This window comes from Centruroides sculpturatus, unplaced genomic scaffold (genome assembly GCF_000671375.1).
Source record: "Centruroides sculpturatus isolate CEXI.00-Female unplaced genomic scaffold, Cexi_2.0 scaffold2180, whole genome shotgun sequence".
Taxonomy (NCBI): Eukaryota; Metazoa; Arthropoda; class Arachnida; order Scorpiones; family Buthidae; genus Centruroides; species Centruroides sculpturatus.
Genome location: NW_019386298.1, coordinates 32,846 through 51,334, shown reverse-complemented (window position 1 = coordinate 51,334; position 18,489 = coordinate 32,846). Strand labels below are relative to the sequence as shown.

The 18,489-nt window shown below is 27.3% G+C and overlaps 1 protein-coding gene across 1 annotated transcript in view; it reads right to left on the bottom strand.

The window, feature by feature from the left end:
* Nucleotides 1–18,489, bottom strand: part of LOC111614465 (sushi, von Willebrand factor type A, EGF and pentraxin domain-containing protein 1-like) — a 33,701-nt gene that overhangs the window by 6,201 nt on the left and 9,011 nt on the right. The window contains exons 4-26 of the mRNA XM_023355845.1: nt 17,169–17,202; nt 16,402–16,581; nt 15,958–16,323; nt 15,465–15,641; nt 15,258–15,365; nt 14,539–14,633; nt 7,476–7,697; nt 7,207–7,369; nt 6,922–7,113; nt 6,643–6,822; nt 5,553–5,777; nt 5,281–5,472; nt 5,067–5,207; nt 4,887–4,987; nt 4,586–4,786; nt 4,306–4,510; nt 3,960–4,211; nt 3,414–3,872; nt 3,131–3,342; nt 2,739–3,006; nt 2,499–2,657; nt 1,671–1,841; nt 96–260 (exon numbers count right to left, since the gene is read on the bottom strand). Coding sequence (XP_023211613.1) covers nt 96–260; nt 1,671–1,841; nt 2,499–2,657; nt 2,739–3,006; nt 3,131–3,342; nt 3,414–3,872; nt 3,960–4,211; nt 4,306–4,510; nt 4,586–4,786; nt 4,887–4,987; nt 5,067–5,207; nt 5,281–5,472; nt 5,553–5,777; nt 6,643–6,822; nt 6,922–7,113; nt 7,207–7,369; nt 7,476–7,697; nt 14,539–14,633; nt 15,258–15,365; nt 15,465–15,641; nt 15,958–16,323; nt 16,402–16,581; nt 17,169–17,202 — 4,468 coding nt within the window. The remainder of the gene's footprint in view (nt 1–95; nt 261–1,670; nt 1,842–2,498; nt 2,658–2,738; nt 3,007–3,130; nt 3,343–3,413; nt 3,873–3,959; nt 4,212–4,305; nt 4,511–4,585; nt 4,787–4,886; nt 4,988–5,066; nt 5,208–5,280; nt 5,473–5,552; nt 5,778–6,642; nt 6,823–6,921; nt 7,114–7,206; nt 7,370–7,475; nt 7,698–14,538; nt 14,634–15,257; nt 15,366–15,464; nt 15,642–15,957; nt 16,324–16,401; nt 16,582–17,168; nt 17,203–18,489) is intronic.

The following is an 18,489-nucleotide window of genomic DNA, read 5'->3' as shown; positions in this document are numbered from 1 at the left end:
GAAATTATATTATTCTCATAAGGTTATTGAAACATTATAAATTCATAACTATTAAAATATTAAACATCATATACATAAACAATTCATTATTGTACCTGGTGTGCAAGCATCTTTGCTAAGTGCCCCTGGTCTAAGTGTTCTTTCATTTTGTTCACACTGTTTACATGATGTCTGACCTTCTTCAGTTTGATAGAAATTTGTAGGACAAGGAATACAAGGATCTAATCCAGTTTCAGAATACGTACCCGGTGGACAACGAGCTATAGAAAAAGTCAAAGAACTTTGAAAAATTTGTAAATTTATTTTTAGAATAATTATCAATATTAACATTTCACAACAATGTCAAATGTAATTTAGAACATGTTTCAATTTTCTTATAATACAGGATATAATCGTAAAATAATTTAAAATATGATAAAAGTTTTAGTTTACAATATAATAATTTTATCAAATGATATATTCATTTATACTTTTATTATAGAGAACTTGCATGAATGTTATTTCCTGTGATCAAATCGTCATTGCTCTTCCTCCTTTGCCATATTTGTGCTGTGCTGTGCTGTTTGTGGAGATGTATATAGTTTGGTTTGTGTAGAAGATGGAAGAAAATGCATTTTATTTTTTCAATTCCTTCAAAACAGAGGGAAAATATGAGAACATTTTTACATTTTTGTACTTAGGATCTTGAAACGTCCAGAAATGCAAACAAATTTGGTTGTTTTTATTTAACAACTCTTACTAGTCAAAATATGGACTGGTACAGAAGTAAACTTGTAATGTGCAGTAGAATTGATCCTTATGAAGATGATGAATTCATTCTTAGAGGATCATAGTTCATGGGCAAAGATAGAATATGGTGACACCTTGTCTTAATAACCCAATTTTTAACTCTTTACCACACAAAAGTATACAAATCACTTAAAGCTTAATTTTGTAGAAAGTGGCTGGGTTGATCCAAAGATTTTGGTAAAGTTCAAAACATATCATTTCTAGCAAGAGAAATTTAAGTACATTAAAACAACTATAACACTTGGTCATTGTATCATTGTCCTGAGTAAAAATGTACATTTTATGATAGTTTTATTGAACATTGAACAGCATCATTTCTAAGTGCTGTGTGGTAATTTTTTTCTTTGTTATTTTCAAATTTGTTTTATTTTGTTTTAAAATTTACTTACATTGTATTTTTTCATTAGGAGTACCATTCAAAATTTACACTTTTTCCCACTTAAAGTTTGGTTACTCTGTCATATATTGAGTGACATTATAATGGAACAGAAACATCACAAATATGGCACCAGAAAAAACACACATGCACAACACATATATCTGGGACTCCAATACATCACATACAAGTTGATTACATTATTTAAATTGTTTGAAATTTATCAGTAATTTAATTAATCATAAAAATAAAAATTTGTAAAATTGTAATGTGTTTACAATCCTTGTGCTTTATATACACATATATTATTTTATTCTTTGTTAATCTAAAGTAATATTTAAAAAATAAAAACTGAAAAATCATAATTGAAATTCTATACCAATTTATTATGTTAATTAATAAAAATGTTTATAATTTCTATTAACAAACAATAATTAATAAGGATTATAAAAATGTCATTAATTTATTTCATAATTATTTAAAATAAAAATGTTAATACACTTACATTTACAATCAGTGTTTGAAGTTGCTCTAGGTGCATAAGTATATGTATTTGCAGGACATCGTTGACATTCTTTGAATCCATCTAATGGTGGTATACCAGAAAATGTATCATTTGGACATTGTAAACATGGAACTAAACCAGTTAATGAATAGCTGCCATAACCACATACAGCTGAAATAAAATACATTTCATAACATTATAAATTACAATAAAGTTATAACTAAAATTATATTTAATATCTAACTATATAGACATGGAGAACTAAAGATTATAGTAATCTATTCAATTAAGTTACACTCCTTACAATTGCAACACCACAAAGGAATGCAGGACTGGTAGATGGACAGGTAGATGTTACAGAGATACATAAATGATTAAAAGAACAAACAAAGATATGCAACAGACACCTGTTTATTCAGTAATGAATATGGACCCCACAGACAGCAGTACTGCAAGGCAATGAGGCAATTAATGGTTGCCTGAGGTATCTCTTGCCAAGCTGCATCCACTGTGGTGTTCATGTTGTTTATGGTATGTGACATTGGTCACTGGTGCATCTCACATGGATGAGGTTCCACAGGTGTTCAAGTTTGCTACCATGAACTGTCACTAATAGCATTTATAGCCCATCTGGCTGCTGGTCTTTCTAGCATGAAACTGGGTACCACAAGCCCTGATGTGTATGCAAACTTAATCATTTGCATATCTTTGTCATCTCTACTGGTCCTGCAATTTGTATGTGCCTATGCACATTCCACTGTGGTGTTGTGATTTCACTTTTGAGGAGTGTATATAAATTGTTTTAGATATGACAATAATAATACATACGAATACAATCAGTTAAACTTTTGCTTCCTTCATATCTAGTATATGTGGCATCTGGACATCGTTTGCAGCTACTTTGATGTGTTAAATCTTGATAAAATCCTCTAGGACAAAATTTGCAACCAGTTGATTTAGATGCAAAAGTTCCTGCAGGACAATCCACTGCAACATTCATTACATATTAATTATAAAATATTTGTAAAAAACTGTATTTATATATTTTATGTATGTAAGAGTACTTACAGCATTGAGGCACTTGACCATTACCAACATTGTTTAATACTTCTCCAGCTTCACAAGTAAAGCCTCTTTCTACAGATGAACGAATAGCTTGTAAACCTGGACATCTTCCTCCTACATTTTGTGCAGTAATATTAAGCAAAGGTTCAATCACAGCTGATGTACTTGGAACACTGAGATCAAATACTAAACCCAACGTTGAACCACACAAATCATATAATAATGGTTGACGAACAACTGGATCAATACGTAATGTATATCCCAAAATAAGCTTCAATAAAAAAAAAACAACGAATTTTTACATTAATACAATAATCTAACAATAATATTATCATATGTAATGGAATAATTATACTTTTATAATAAATCTGTAATTATTTAAATTTTAATGTTACCTGGTTTTCTGAAATGGTATGTATTGTTGTATTGTGAAAAGTTATTCCAATTTTTACATTGATTGCTGAACATCGTTCAGATAATAGTTGACTTAAAGATGAATAAAAAGTGCTAACATAACTTGTATATTGATTAAGACAACTAGTTGGTAATGCTCCACCAGCACGGTATTCTGTCATTGCTATTACATCATATGATGCTTGTTTAGTATCTAAAAATAAAAAAATTCAGTTAAAAATAGCTATAGAAGAGTTTCTAAATATTAAATGTTATAGTTCTTACCTTCTGAAACACAATCTGGTATAATATTATTTGGTAACCACATCTGGCCATTTGTACATTCATAAGTTTTGGCTTGCTGTCCATCTGTGAATTTAAAACCCGTTTTACAAGTTGCTAGACATCTGAAACCATCATTCTGATCATTTGGCAAACACTTGACTATTCCATTTGCAGGAGCTGCTAATGACCATGCTACACATGGTGCTGCTTGAACTGATACTTGGAAATGACAAGTTGCCTGATTACCAAACTTATCGGCTGCAACAATAGTAACATTACGAAAGCTTCCCACTGGTATAATGGCTGTTTGAGGTGATATATCTATAGTAACATCACCAGATTTGTCCACAGCATGTACTAGTTTTAATGTATTATTAAAATTCACATGATAGCTTTCCTGCTCTTCGTCTAATTGGATAACAAATGATTCAGGACAACTTAAAGAAGGAGGAGTGTCATCTATAAAATATTAAATTAAATATGTAAAATGTAAATATGGATAAATTTTTTAAAATTTACCTGAAATTAAATTTTAAAAATTTTTACCTGGAACTGTAATATTTACAGTACAAATAGCAACATTTCCATCAAAATCATAAGCAATATATTGTACAACTGTGTCTTCCACAACATATGCAGGAGGTTTGAAACCAACCGGCTTTACTTCAAGTCGTGCAATCCTTCCTGAATTATCAACAGCTACTGGTACAGAATAATTGACTTGTTGTAAACTATTTGAAGATTTTTCTACTGAAATTGGCTCTTTAGGGCAATTAATAAACTGTGGAGGTTCTTTGTCTGTAAATTTTAAATAATTTTTATAAATACACAAGCCAACTAGAAATAATTTAAAACATAAGCCTTTAAATGATTATCTAATAACATTAATTACCTATACAGAATGGATACCCTCTATCATAACCTAAAAGTATCTCATCCTCAACAACTTCACATCCCATTAATTCAAACTTCAAACAAGGATTCTTCTTGTATGAAACAATTCCCAAAATTACATAGCGAACTTTAACACTTTGAGGTAGCTCTATGACTGTTAACTCTCCATAATTTCCTGGTTCACGACTTGTTAAATTGAAATTCTGTAAAAGAAAGGTTTTTGTTTTTATTTTGTAATTAACTGGATAAAAATATGAAATTTAAATTTATTCAATTACTGGAAAGTATACGACAAAGTTTTCAGCCTCTCTCATTTTATAAAAAAATCGCAATTCAGTTGGTCTTCCAACAACATCATTTGTAATAACACCTTTAACCAAAATAGCTGTTAACAAATATATTCTTCCAAGATCAACAGTTATGTAAGTGAATGGTTCTTGCTGGCCACACCAACCAGTTGCACTATTAAGACGAATGTTCTATAAAAACAATTATTATTAGTAATAAGTTTTAAATAATAAAATTATAAATAAATATATCTAAAATACAATATAATGAAGCTGTTTAAAATATTCTTACCCAAGCTTCATAATTACTTCTTTGAGATGATGCATTTATAGCACTATCAGGTATAATACCAGATGTTATTCCTATAGGTTTTACTGTTTTGCATTGAGCCTCTAAAATACATAAATTTATAATTGATGTAAATATATTTTATAAATTATAAATATATTTTAAAATATATAAGGCTTTTACTTTTATTGCACGTTATTGGTTTGTCAGTATAGGGTGAATATCCAGGTCTTGTACAACTAAAAGATATTTCAGCACCATGCTCATAAGTTGTAGCAATTTGCTGACCATCTGGTGGTCTTCCAGGATCTTCACATACAGGACCTATTATTCAAACATATATTGAGTTAATTTTTTTAAATATGTCTATAATTATTGAAATAATCAAATTACGTACCTTCACAATGTAAGTCTCCAAAATCCCATGTCCCATCTTCTGTGCATCTTACTATACTATCTTTCATTCTACTTTTACCAGCTAACGTAAAAGTATCTTCGCAACTGAAAAAGAAGCTAGTATGGTATCTTGTATCAACATAGAAACCATAATTTGCCCCAGTAGTTTCTGGAGGAATTCCACAGTTAATTCCTAAAACAATATTTATTTATTTATTTTTGTTGTAACTAGAAAATTATCCACAACTAATTACTATGAATAGTTAAACATACGAGGACACGTTGGAGGTGCTCCAGATAACCAATAATCAGGATGATTTTCACCTGGATCATAAACACATTGTCTGAAATGAGCAGTGGATGTTAGTGGAAGTGGTTTACCTATTTCATCACATGAAATTGTAACATTTTCATGAAATGGAACAAATTTTTCATCTTCTGAGAAATGAGATCTCAAACCCTGAGATGGATCATTGGGAAATACAGCACACTGTGCATCTGAAACAAAATTTAATTTTAATTTATAATTAGAATTTATACATACCACATTATACAATCTACTCTATATACATAAAATACTGAGAATAAAATTGTCACAACACATTTTTCTGTCAGAGAAAAAATAGAAACAGTGGCACTAGGAATCAATGAATTATCATGCAATTTTTGTTATGATGTCTATTTTTGAAATATGGGCAAAACCTGTGTGGGAGAATGAGAAATGCAAAGGGTTAGATCACTTATGGCAAGGAGGAAAAATAGAAATGTCAACACTGGGAATCAACGAATCATTACAGAATTTTTGTGGGTAAGTCCCCTAGTTAATATGTAAAATTATTATTATTTTATAAAAATATTGCAAGAGAAAGTCCAATTTTCACCATAATTAAATTAAAATGATGAAAGTTATCCAAATATTAGCATAATTTGATTTATATTTTTGAATTCTTGATATTTACTTCCATTTATCATATTTAAATTCTAAAATCAAATAAAAACAGGCATGTTGTTGAGATTCCAGAAGTGCCACCATAGGGACTACCTAAGTAAACTTCTACCAATTTATGTTATAAGAAATTGAAAATATATTGACTTTATTATATTCTAATAAGAATATAATAAAGCCTATTCCAAGAATTGAAATTTCCATTATAAAGGAAGGATTTTAATTACAAAAATAAAAAATTTCATTGATAATCAAAAAATGTTTACAATTAATTGTATTCTTGGATGTCTTCTGAAAATTGACAAATGCTTTCAAGAATGCTTCTGAACAGATCATGTAGAAATAATAAGTGTATTTTTAATCTGAAAGCTTTTTAGTCACATCTCATGTATAAAAAAAATAACATTTAAATCTTACATTCACAAGTAGGCATAGTTCCATTCCATACTCCATTGCTTGTACAAAGAAGAGTTGAAGTCCCAATCATCTGATATCCAAAATCACATTGAAAATGAACAATATCACCAAAATGATACATTGATTTTGTTGATAATAGGATACCATTTACTGGATTTTTCAATTTTGGACACATTTTAGCTGATAAAAATAATATTAGCATTTAATTAACAATATTTATTTCCAATATGTTTATTATGAAAATACAATGCAAAAAATTTTTCCACAAAAATTACTTACGAACACAAGTTTTATTCATCTGATATACATCCCCATTTTTATTACCATTTTCACTTTGTGGAATGTAGAAACCACTCGTTCCATTATTTGTATATAATTCATAGCCAACATTACATAAACAATTATAACTACCAGGATTATTAATACATCTCTGATCACATCCTCCATTCTTATCTAAGCATTCATTTATATCTATAATAACATAATAAATTAAATAAAAATTTATTGTCTTCAATTTTTGTTGATTATAAACTGATCATATTCTAAATTAAAAAAGAAATTTACCTAGACAGTCTTGTCTTGTGCAACCCATCAACTCAAAACGCATGCATGGCGCTCTTACATATTCCATTATAATCAATCTTAAATAACGTGCTTCTAAAGGTATTGGCAAATTTACTAATGATAAACCTGTTCCACCATTATGAGCGAGACGGAATTCAATTGGCTAAATAAAGGAAATAGAAAAAAAAATAAAAATACTAAAATAAATTTCAATTATATATATTTTATTCTTTGTACAAATTTTAAAACTTTTATATATTTTATTATACCCTTCTTGAAGGTTCACTATAATCTCTAAAAACATCTGTTAAATCATCTGTGTATTGCAATCTAACACTGAGAGGAAATGCTTGTGAACCATCAGTTCTACTAACTGACTGTACTCTGAAACCTCGGATTACAACTGGAGCTCTCAGATCTACTTGAATCCAATTTTCTCCTGCTCTAGGAATATTTCCACACCAACCGCTGCTACTATCTAATCGAACATCCTAAATATAAAAGAATCATTAATATTTTCTATTTAAATAGAAAAAATACCTCTAATTTATAAGTAGCTATTTACATTTTTATTATATCCTGCTTCTGTTCCTGATGCTCTTATACTAGTATCTGGTATATTGCCAGTATTAAGACCCAAGTCACCAACCGGACGACAATCTAAAATTCATATTTAATTATTTAACTGATATAATGTATACATTTCAGTCAACTTTTATAAATTTTAAATCAAACGTGCATGTGCACAGGATTTTTAAAAGGGTAGGGTTTTAAAAATAACACTAATTTTAACATAATTTATTTATTTTTATAATATCGGTTTACAGACATATTTTTGTATTAATTTTTAATTCAATTTTTTAATTTTTTGCAAATGGAGTGACGGTGTAGCTAGACCGAGTATAGTAAGGGTGGCTTTAGCAAATTGGGGAATTGCCTTACCAAGAGTTTGGAAATTGCTGAATACTCCATGGAAAGAGGGTTGAGGTCCACCCCAAAAAATTTTTGAAATATAATATATATTATATAATAATATTAAATAATTGTANCTTACCATATTATGGTATAAAAACAGATTATTATTTTTTTGTTCCACAATACACCAGATTAATTGTAATTATTTTGTACATTGTTTTTGTATTTTGTAAATTGATTTGTATTTTATTGAACTGTTACAAATAAAACACGGGGATTAGAAAAATACAAAAATTTTACATATAATATTATTAAATTACTTACATTTTATAAATATAGATAATAAATTTTAAATAGTGTCTTTTTATAATAGTATAAATAAGTAAATTATTTTAAATAATTATTTCATTTTACTCATTAATATATTATGTTATCCAATAACAATTCTAATATATTTTACAATATACTTCAGAAGAGCCTGGTTTGCTATTGATTTGGGATTATGGCTGATACCAAGTTGTTATACTTTACGTCATGCTAGAGGATATGGAAGGTATTCAATTTATTTTATTTTTTTTATCAATTTAACCTGCTGCATTCAAAATTTTTCTTTAATAATCATCATAAATTCAGATTTTAGGATTGTATGGTATTGTTTTTTAATTTTTTTCATATTAGCTACAACTTAAAAATTGATTTAAACTAATGCACATACAAAAACTTTGTTTTTTTGCAATTGTTATGTAAAAATTAGCTGAAAAATGATGAAAAATTGAGATAATGTTAATTTATAAATGCTTGTTTGTATTTTTGTGAAAAATAATTAATAAATAGAAATTCTATATATATATAAAAAAATAAATGATAATTTTATTTCTATTCAGTAGATAATACAAGTAAATTTTTTAGATATAAACATTATAGGTATTTGGTTAAAATTTTTAAAATTTTCCCAGGAGTTGCTTGTTTCATTCCAAACTAAAAGTTATTTTTGTGATAAAATAATAATTCTTATATTTAATACTGGATCTCTTGTTGAAATAAATGCTAATCTAATAAATTTTAAGTTACAAAACAAACAAGATTTAGATTAATTTGTCATGCATAAACTTGATTTGTAATATAATTACAGTTAATTATTAGCAATTTTTATACATTTCATTTAAAATCATTGTAGGAAAGAAAAGTGGATAGAACTTGTAAAAAATGTTTGCAACTTAAGAAATCTATATATAAAGAATACACCATGGCAAAATCTATTTCCAATTTGTTAAAATACTTGAATATGAATTACATTTATGTTTGATACATAATTGTGGTGCTTAATGTGTATGAGCCCTATTGCATTTGTTTTACTATTTAATTTTATTTAAAATAATTAGAAGTGAAAATATGCTCAATTTCATTCTTGCCATAGTGACACTCCTCCCTGCCATTTTGGCATTCATACTGGACAGGGCCAGTATGAAAATGCTTCTGAAAATAACGTCTCAAGTTGACATTGTAAATTAAATTTTAGTCTAGAAAGACTGACGTTATTTGTTTCAACTAAAATGATGCCTATTTCTTACATGTAGGAAAAAAACTTTATAGACATTTGAACAAAATTTTGTTGTATACTGAAATATTATGTTATGCTAATAAATTTTATATAAATAAATTTATTTGCTGCTTTATTTTTCCTATTGTAATTTAACAAGAAAAATTCTTACAGCAAATAGTTTGTTGGGGAAAAAGTCATTAAGATTACTTGATAACCATTATCATCATTACAACAGTTTTTATAATCGTGTGCTTTACTTTAGTACATAGATGATTCTGAATGGTTGTTTGTTATGCATGTGTGTTAATATCATGCCAGTTAATGTGAATTTATTTACTATATATGGATGTCAGTGGGTTAAATTTATTATGATTTAATTGTAATATTTTATTGTGTCTTAGCTGATATACATAATAATATATCATAAATTTATTAGACATTAAGATTTAAGTTACGATATAAATAATAATAATAATATGATGATTAAATTATTGTACTCATATGGTCCTACAATGATAAATTATAGGTTCAAATGAGTATCTAAAAATTTAATTCTTAGTATTGTTTCTAATTTCATTGGCAGTTTTTACAATTACTGTTACAATAAGAATGATTATATTTAAATCCCTATAAATTGTAATATGATTGCCTATCTATCCTCTCTTGTAATTTATATATATTTTTTCTTTTAATGTTACAGCTTTTTTTTCCAGTCACATTGTGCTCACTTTCACATTACTTTTTTCCAGCCATTTTCAGCTTACTGAAAGTTTGCATTTCTGCTTGTATAATTACATGTAGTTCCATTTTTATACTTTTGTTTTATAATAAAAATATTCTATTTTTTTATGTTAACATTCTTCTAATATAAAAGTTTAATATACTTACTATATATTTTGCTCTCACATTTTCTCTAGAAAGAAATTGAATAGTATTAATTTTGCTAAATATATTTTATGATAACATATTATTCTCAATATTGCTTATTTTTTGTATTTTTTTGGGAAAAGTTATTTTATGTTAAGAAGCATCTAAATTTGAGATTTTATTTTTTAAATGGGTAATTTTTGTATTTATGATATTTATTTTATTATTATTAAGAACATATTCTTATTAAAAGAAAGAGACTAAAGAAATAATTTTCAAGTCTAAATATCAATAGATGACTAAATTTTATTGCTATTAAATTATTTACATGCTATAAATTTATTTATCATAGATCAGCTCTTAGGAATTGGTTATTTCAAGTTTCAAAGGATGGTGTAAATTGGACAACACTTTATACACATACTGATGATTGTTCTTTGAATGAACCTGGATCTACAGCATCATGGCCTTTAGAAACACCTTCAGAAGAAACCCAAGGTTGGAGACATATACGTTTACAACAAACAGGGAAAAATGCAAGTGGACAGACACACTATATGTCTCTCTCAGGTTTTGAAATTTATGGCACAATTACTGGTGTTTGTGATGATATAGGTAAAATGAAAATCTGAATTATAGAAATATATGCAAATCTATGTTTTTCTTATTATTATTATTGGGTAATTTTACAATACATATTCAGGTAAGACGGCAAAAGAGGCAGAAGCGAATTTGAGGCGACAAAGAAGAATAATTAAACAACAAATAAGACACATGATTGTGGGGGCCAGAGTTATCCGAGGACCAGATTGGAAATGGCGGGATCAAGATGGTAACCCTGCAGGTGAAGGAACAATTACTGGAGAATTACACAATGGTATATAGGTATCTGCTTAAAATGTCAATTTATGTAGATGAGGGTTGGGAATCTGTCAGCTTAAATTTCTAAGTAAATATATATCATTGGCATTTATATTTATTTTAAAAAAACAAAAATTATTTTTTATTTATATAAAAATTATAGCTTTGAAATTAATGCAGTTAAAAAATCTTGATTTTACGTTTTATTTTTGAAAAAATATTAATTTAAACGTAAAATCAGATAAAATAAATAAATACGTAAATTGGCTGTATTTTTATTTGTTTCTGGTACCTTCTCTATCAGGACTGTTATTAGAATATGAAAAATATTACATATGCTTTTTAAATATTATTTTAACAATATCAAATAGTATTAAAAATAACATAACACAAGTATGTACATAACAAGTAATTTTAAAATTTTAAGAATTTTTAAAATATTCTCCTTTTATGTTAAATTTAAAATTCATGTAATATTATTATTTATATGACTCAGAAGAATAAAAGCAATGAAATGAAAGATGGTTCCAGATATTTTTAAATATTTTCAAATAAACTTCTACTCACCATTTAGATGATTGACTTTCTATCTATATACAATTTATAATTTTAATATATATAATAATAAAGTTGCAGAGAAAATTATTATTTCTTCGTAATAATTAGTAAAGATTAACTTATTTCTAAGTACTTATATGACTTTATCTCTTAAATGGTTTTGCAAACTTCCATTCTTTACTTCAGAATTCTTATAGTTTAAAGATTATTATTAAATTACTATTATGAAATTTTTGAAGAAAAATTAGTATTTGTCTATTATCAATCATTAATGTTCTATAGAAGAAGTTTCATGAAGTTACTATAAATATTTTGCTATAAATACAAATGTAAAGAATAATGGTAGTATAACTATATGATAAATTAACCTATGCAGGAGTCACACTGTCTGTTACAAAATTTGCAATTTACAAAAATTTTATTCATCTGGTGATTGGAGTGACAAATAGCTACAGAGCAGTCTGCAAAAAAAAAAAAAAAATCCAGCAACAGGAGTTGCATAACTTTTCCAGCTATTATGAGTTTATTTTAAAAAAAAAATTTGTATTTAATTAAAAATAAAATTGTTTGTAGTGTCGTCTGTTATCAGATTTTGTTATAAAAAATTTTTATAGTTTTAATTACTATAAAATAGCAAAAAGCTTAATTATGAGAGTAGGGATGAGTTTTATGAAAAAGTGTAAGTGTTAATAATGAACAAAATCTTAAGTCCTATCCCTCTGAAGATAAATGACCCCCCTCTATCTTCCCACCCTCTTGACCTTCTACCACCAAAATTTAATAGCATCAATGCAACATACAATTTTGAATGCTGTTGCCAGGAAAATACACAATTCATTACTGGATTTTTTCAATTACAAATAGCTACCATCTTAATCAGAACAATTAAAACAAAATATTATATTTTTAAAATATAAATTCAATTCATTCGATTTCTTTAATCTAATTTAACAATCACAAACTGTATTCTATTATTAGAAGTAGGTTATAAAAAGTTGCGTGATAAGTATAAATAGATACAAATGTTATGAAATTTATTGTAGATATATATACAGTATAATGAGATCAAATATTACAGAAGTTATACCTTTAGGACAAGCATTTACTTGGCACATAAATGGTAAAAGTGACTCGCAGGGTGCCAATTTCCATACTTGAATACCTTCCGACAGAACAACTTTAACACATTTGCCATCTTTAGGTTCGGGTTGGTCTTTATCCCAAAAACCAACATATTTTGATATAAAACTACCACTGGCAGATTCTAAAGTGTTCGTCGATAAGCTATCCACGGATGTTAAACCTATAAAAAAAAAATAATAATTTAAATAAATTCTTTTCATACAAGAGATTTAAAATCAAATTCTTGTCTTAATAAATTTATTTAAAACGTACCAATCCAGTAAGATAATTGCCCCGCTTCCCTGAGACTAGCTTTAGCTATATCATTTGTAAAATTGTTTTGGTTGTAATCTTCTATTAAAACTAATTCACTGCCGTACCTATAAAAATATTTTGTAAAAATTAATGTTAGAAATCGTACTGTTTAATTATTCTATAGAATTCAAACTATTTAAATAGCTTTGTTTTATTATTAAAAGTCAATCTTGTTAGAAGGAAGAATCAAATACAATAAGAAGAATTAACAAGATGATGAGATTATCTTTAGATAAAAGAAAACCGAATCCATCTAACAATAAATCGTTTCCTTGATTTTTCTTCATTATTAGAAACAAAATTAGTAACATAATGGTTGCCCTTCAGAGTTATCAAGGTTATACACTCCTTTGTACTAGTAGCGAATGCTTGTTGTGTTTTATAATACATAATTATAAATAAACTTGTAATATTTTACAGATTATGATTTTACATTTCTACTCAAGAAATCGTATTTATTTATTTATTTTTTATCGAATTTTCCAAGGGCAACTCTGCACTAGTTTCAGACTTTCGTTCAAGGTAAACAATAAAAACTTGTTTTAAAAAAAATTCCTTTTAAGGATAACGTTACGGTAATTTTACTCAGATAATCACCTAAAACAACATAATTTATATTTTAATCTATATTACAGAAGTCCTACTGAAATCTATTATATTAATTATATTGGTATATTTTCTAATTCTTCCTATAACGAACTTGTTATATTAGATCCTTCCCTTGTCACTCGGTCACCCCATTGCGGCCTGGCCGGAACCCATGGATTTCCTATTTAAAAAAAAAAAAACCCTATTGTGCCTACGAGGCCTAAAAGTTTTTCTTAAAAAATCCTAAAAATTGGGCTAAATTTGAGGCAGTTTTTATATCAATGTAGCAACATTTTTCTTTTTTTTTTTTTACTTTATTTCCCATAGGGGCCCAGGGCCTCTCCCAGGTAGCTTCCTGGTTATACCAGTGGTGTTGTTATTCTCCATATATATATATAAAATTCTACTTACTATATCAAATAATAGATATTTTTCTTAATATTTATTGGTCAATCTTACTTTTACATTTAGTATTCAAGGCAGATAAAGCAGACAAGATGTGAAATTCTAGATNTTTCTATTTAAATAGAAAAAATACCTCTAATTTATAAGTAGCTATTTACATTTTTATTATATCCTGCTTCTGTTCCTGATGCTCTTATACTAGTATCTGGTATATTGCCAGTATTAAGACCCAAGTCACCAACCGGACGACAATCTAAAATTCATATTTAATTATTTAACTGATATAATGTATACATTTCAGTCAACTTTTATAAATTTTAAATCAAACGTGCATGTGCACAGGATTTTTAAAAGGGTAGGGTTTTAAAAATAACACTAATTTTAACATAATTTATTTATTTTTATAATATCGGTTTACAGACATATTTTTGTATTAATTTTTAATTCAATTTTTTAATTTTTTGCAAATGGAGTGACGGTGTAGCTAGACCGAGTATAGTAAGGGTGGCTTTAGCAAATTGGGGAATTGCCTTACCAAGAGTTTGGAAATTGCTGAATACTCCATGGAAAGAGGGTTGAGGTCCACCCCAAAAAATTTTTGAAATATAATATATATTATATAATAATATTAAATAATTGTACTGTACATACAAAACATTACAAAAATATTCAAAATTTAAATGTTCAAAATTATATATTTACCTAAAAAATATAAATAATCAAACAGAATTTTTTTATTTAGAATAATGGACAAGAGTAGCTGAGCCACCTTTGGGCCTCTTAAAGCTATGGGCCTGAATGTGGGTTAAACTGCCAACTCTTAATGTGTGTAGTCTTGAAACCAAAAAATTTTTAATTTTAATCTATTGAAATTTACCTAAATTTGGTTCAAATCCAGATTTGCATTTACAAAAAAATCCACCTGCTGTATTAGTACAAACAGTAGAAGCAGTATCACATGAAGAAGCTGCACATTCATCAATATCTGTAAAATATTTTAAAATTTATGAATTATTCTGTTTTATATGTTTTTCATTAATGATCAAATTTTCATTCAATATCATATATATATATAACTTATTACCTTTACAAACAGGAAGATTTATAAATGTCTGATTTGGACCACAACTAATTATCGGACTTCCTTCTAAATTAAATCCTCGGTTGCACTGGACCTTAGCTTCATCTTGATAGAAATATACATTATGTGTTCCAGTTACAAATCCATTTTCAATTTGTGGTAAAATTGGACATTGCACACCTAAAAAAATAAATAAATATATATATATATTCAGTAATTATATAATAATAATAGTCTATCATTATTATATAATTAATACTGAGGAAGCAACGTTCAGTTTGCACACTGAGAAACCAGATTTGAGTCCAGGTAGTTCCTCAGAAAATATTATGTATAGAAAATAATCATTAATACTTTGTTGTAATCATTTATAATTTATAAAACTTTTATGGTAAAACTCAAGGAAATAATTGCTATATCAAATATGTAAGGAATTTTGATTCACTAAACATTTCCCATTTTGAAACTCCCATAACAGGTTAAAAAATTTACTTACGTTCACATTTAGGTGGTAGCGCAGACCATTGTCCATTACTCGTACAAACAATAACAGGAATTCCAATTCTATAGTAACCCTGCTCACATTCAAAACGAATAACTGTACCATAGCTTCTTCCACCTCCATTTAAAAGTGTTGGTGATGCGTGCGGTGTTTCTGGTAATGGAGGGCAGGAAGAAGCCAGACAAACTGGTAACTTTTCCCATTTTCCATCTTCTGTGCAACGTATTGTTTCTGTAGGTAATCCACTTGGAAAAGCAAATCCAGCATAACATTGATAAGTTGCCTGGCCTCTAAAAGTAACATTAGTAGCCACAACTGCAAAACCATTATCAATCTGAGGTACTGGACCACAATAACGTTCTGAAAAAAGTAACAAAATATAAATTATTTGATTTCTTTTAATATTTATTTTGTATTTCATATGATAAATTATTTTACCTTGACATCTAGGTATATGATTTACACTCCATTTTCCACCTTGTCTACATTCAGCATCAATTTTTATTTCTCCATTGCTAAATTCTTGACCTTTGGGACAAGTATAACTAACTAATGCACCAAAAGTGGTATCACGACTAGATCCTTGAGCACCAATTCCAACTGAGAGATGGGGACAATCTACAAATATTTATATTTTAACAAAACTAGTGAAATTCTTCAATTTACTTTCACATTTTTAAACATATTAAAACTAATATAAAACCCTACATTTTTTTACTTGTATTTAAATGTTTGAAGAAGAAATCTTATTAATTTTAAAATAGAAAATAAAGCAAACAATTTTAAGTGACAATTAATTATATCATTTTAGTTAAATTAATATAATAAATATAATAATCTTGTAAAATTATATTAAAATTTTTGTTAGAATATATTACAATAAAATATTTTATTGTATCAAAATTTTCAAATGGTTTTTGTATATGTTTTATTTAATACTTTATACAAGTATTTAATATACAATTAATTATCAAAATCTATATAGTCATTACAACATTAACTTTCTGAAAAAAAAAACAAGTAAATAATCATTTTTTCTAATTGTTTTATTTATTTTTTTAAAATAAAACAATTGAATAAAGAAGCAATCAAAAGAAATTGAAAAGTAATACCACAGATGTAATTTGTGGCATATTTTTATAATTTTTCTATTAAGGACTGTAAAATCTAATATATTGATTTAGAATTAATACTTCTTTTCATACTTTGAATATTTGCATTGTAAATAATTTTAAACAATGATTTACATAATTAATACAAGTCGACCCCCTATAACACTGTTGATAATTCCGTTTTATATGAATTCCATGTTGTACGAGTCGCTTAGATTTTACAAATACGTGAGCCGTTCACAGTCCAGCACACGTACTTGTAAAATCTAAGCGACTCGTACAACATGGAATTCATATAAAACGGAATAATCAACAGTGTTATAGGGAGGTCGACTATACAAAACTTCAAAAAATTAACTCCAAAATTCTTTTTTGTGTGACGTTCTTGTAGAAAAACAGCGAAGACAATACCTGATAATGTAAAAACTTCGTATCAAATTTTTACAACCACGTAAAAACTTGAAAAAAACTTAAATTAAAAAATGCAAAATATGCGAAACGTCCGAACGTCTGTTCGTAAAATACAAACAGAAACGTCATAGGCGACACTCGGGTTAAACGTAGGACAAATAAATTTTGATAAAGGGGGTTGTATGTTTAAAAGCTGTACAAAGATCAACAGAAGGGACGGCTTTGTGTAACAATAATTGGCTTCCTTTTTCGATTGGCAATCAACTGTTATCCAATTTATCAGACGATTGGGAGACAAACTGATCCACAAACCGATTCTCAGAGAATGGCTCGATGCTTTTTTCGATATTGGAAAATTCAACTTCGTATTTTTCAAAAATATAATTTTTTGTGTGTTTTTTACTCCTTTAAATTGTTTTTAACCGTTTTCTTTATATTTTTCTCAATAAATGTCTGGTTGAAGTGCAATAACCAAAAAGTTTTCATTACTTTTCTCCCCTATTTTATGGAGCTTTACAGTAAATTATGTTATAAAAATTGTATTTACGTGAATTTAATCATAATTACTGTTTTCTATATTTATATATATTAACTAGAGGATAATTTGATCTAATTCATCATCTACCTTCATTAAAGAGGATTAAAGATTTGTCCAAATCGTTCATTCCTAATGCTTTCTAATTATCAATCTGTTTTGATTTTCAACCAATATCTTTAAATTTAATAATAATACTTTCATTTTTATATTGCTATTGTGTTAGATAATGAAAATAACGTCAAAAAATAGTTTATAATACAATAGCAAAAATATATAACATTGTTGTTGTAATATTACGTATATTTTACAATAAATAGAATAGTAATAATAAATTACACTAGCAAAACAACAGCAACAGACAGAAGAATTATAACAACAAGTACACATAAAGACAGTAACGACAACGAGACAAATTGAAACAATAAACACACACAAGAACAGTACAACACAAAATACATTCACTTA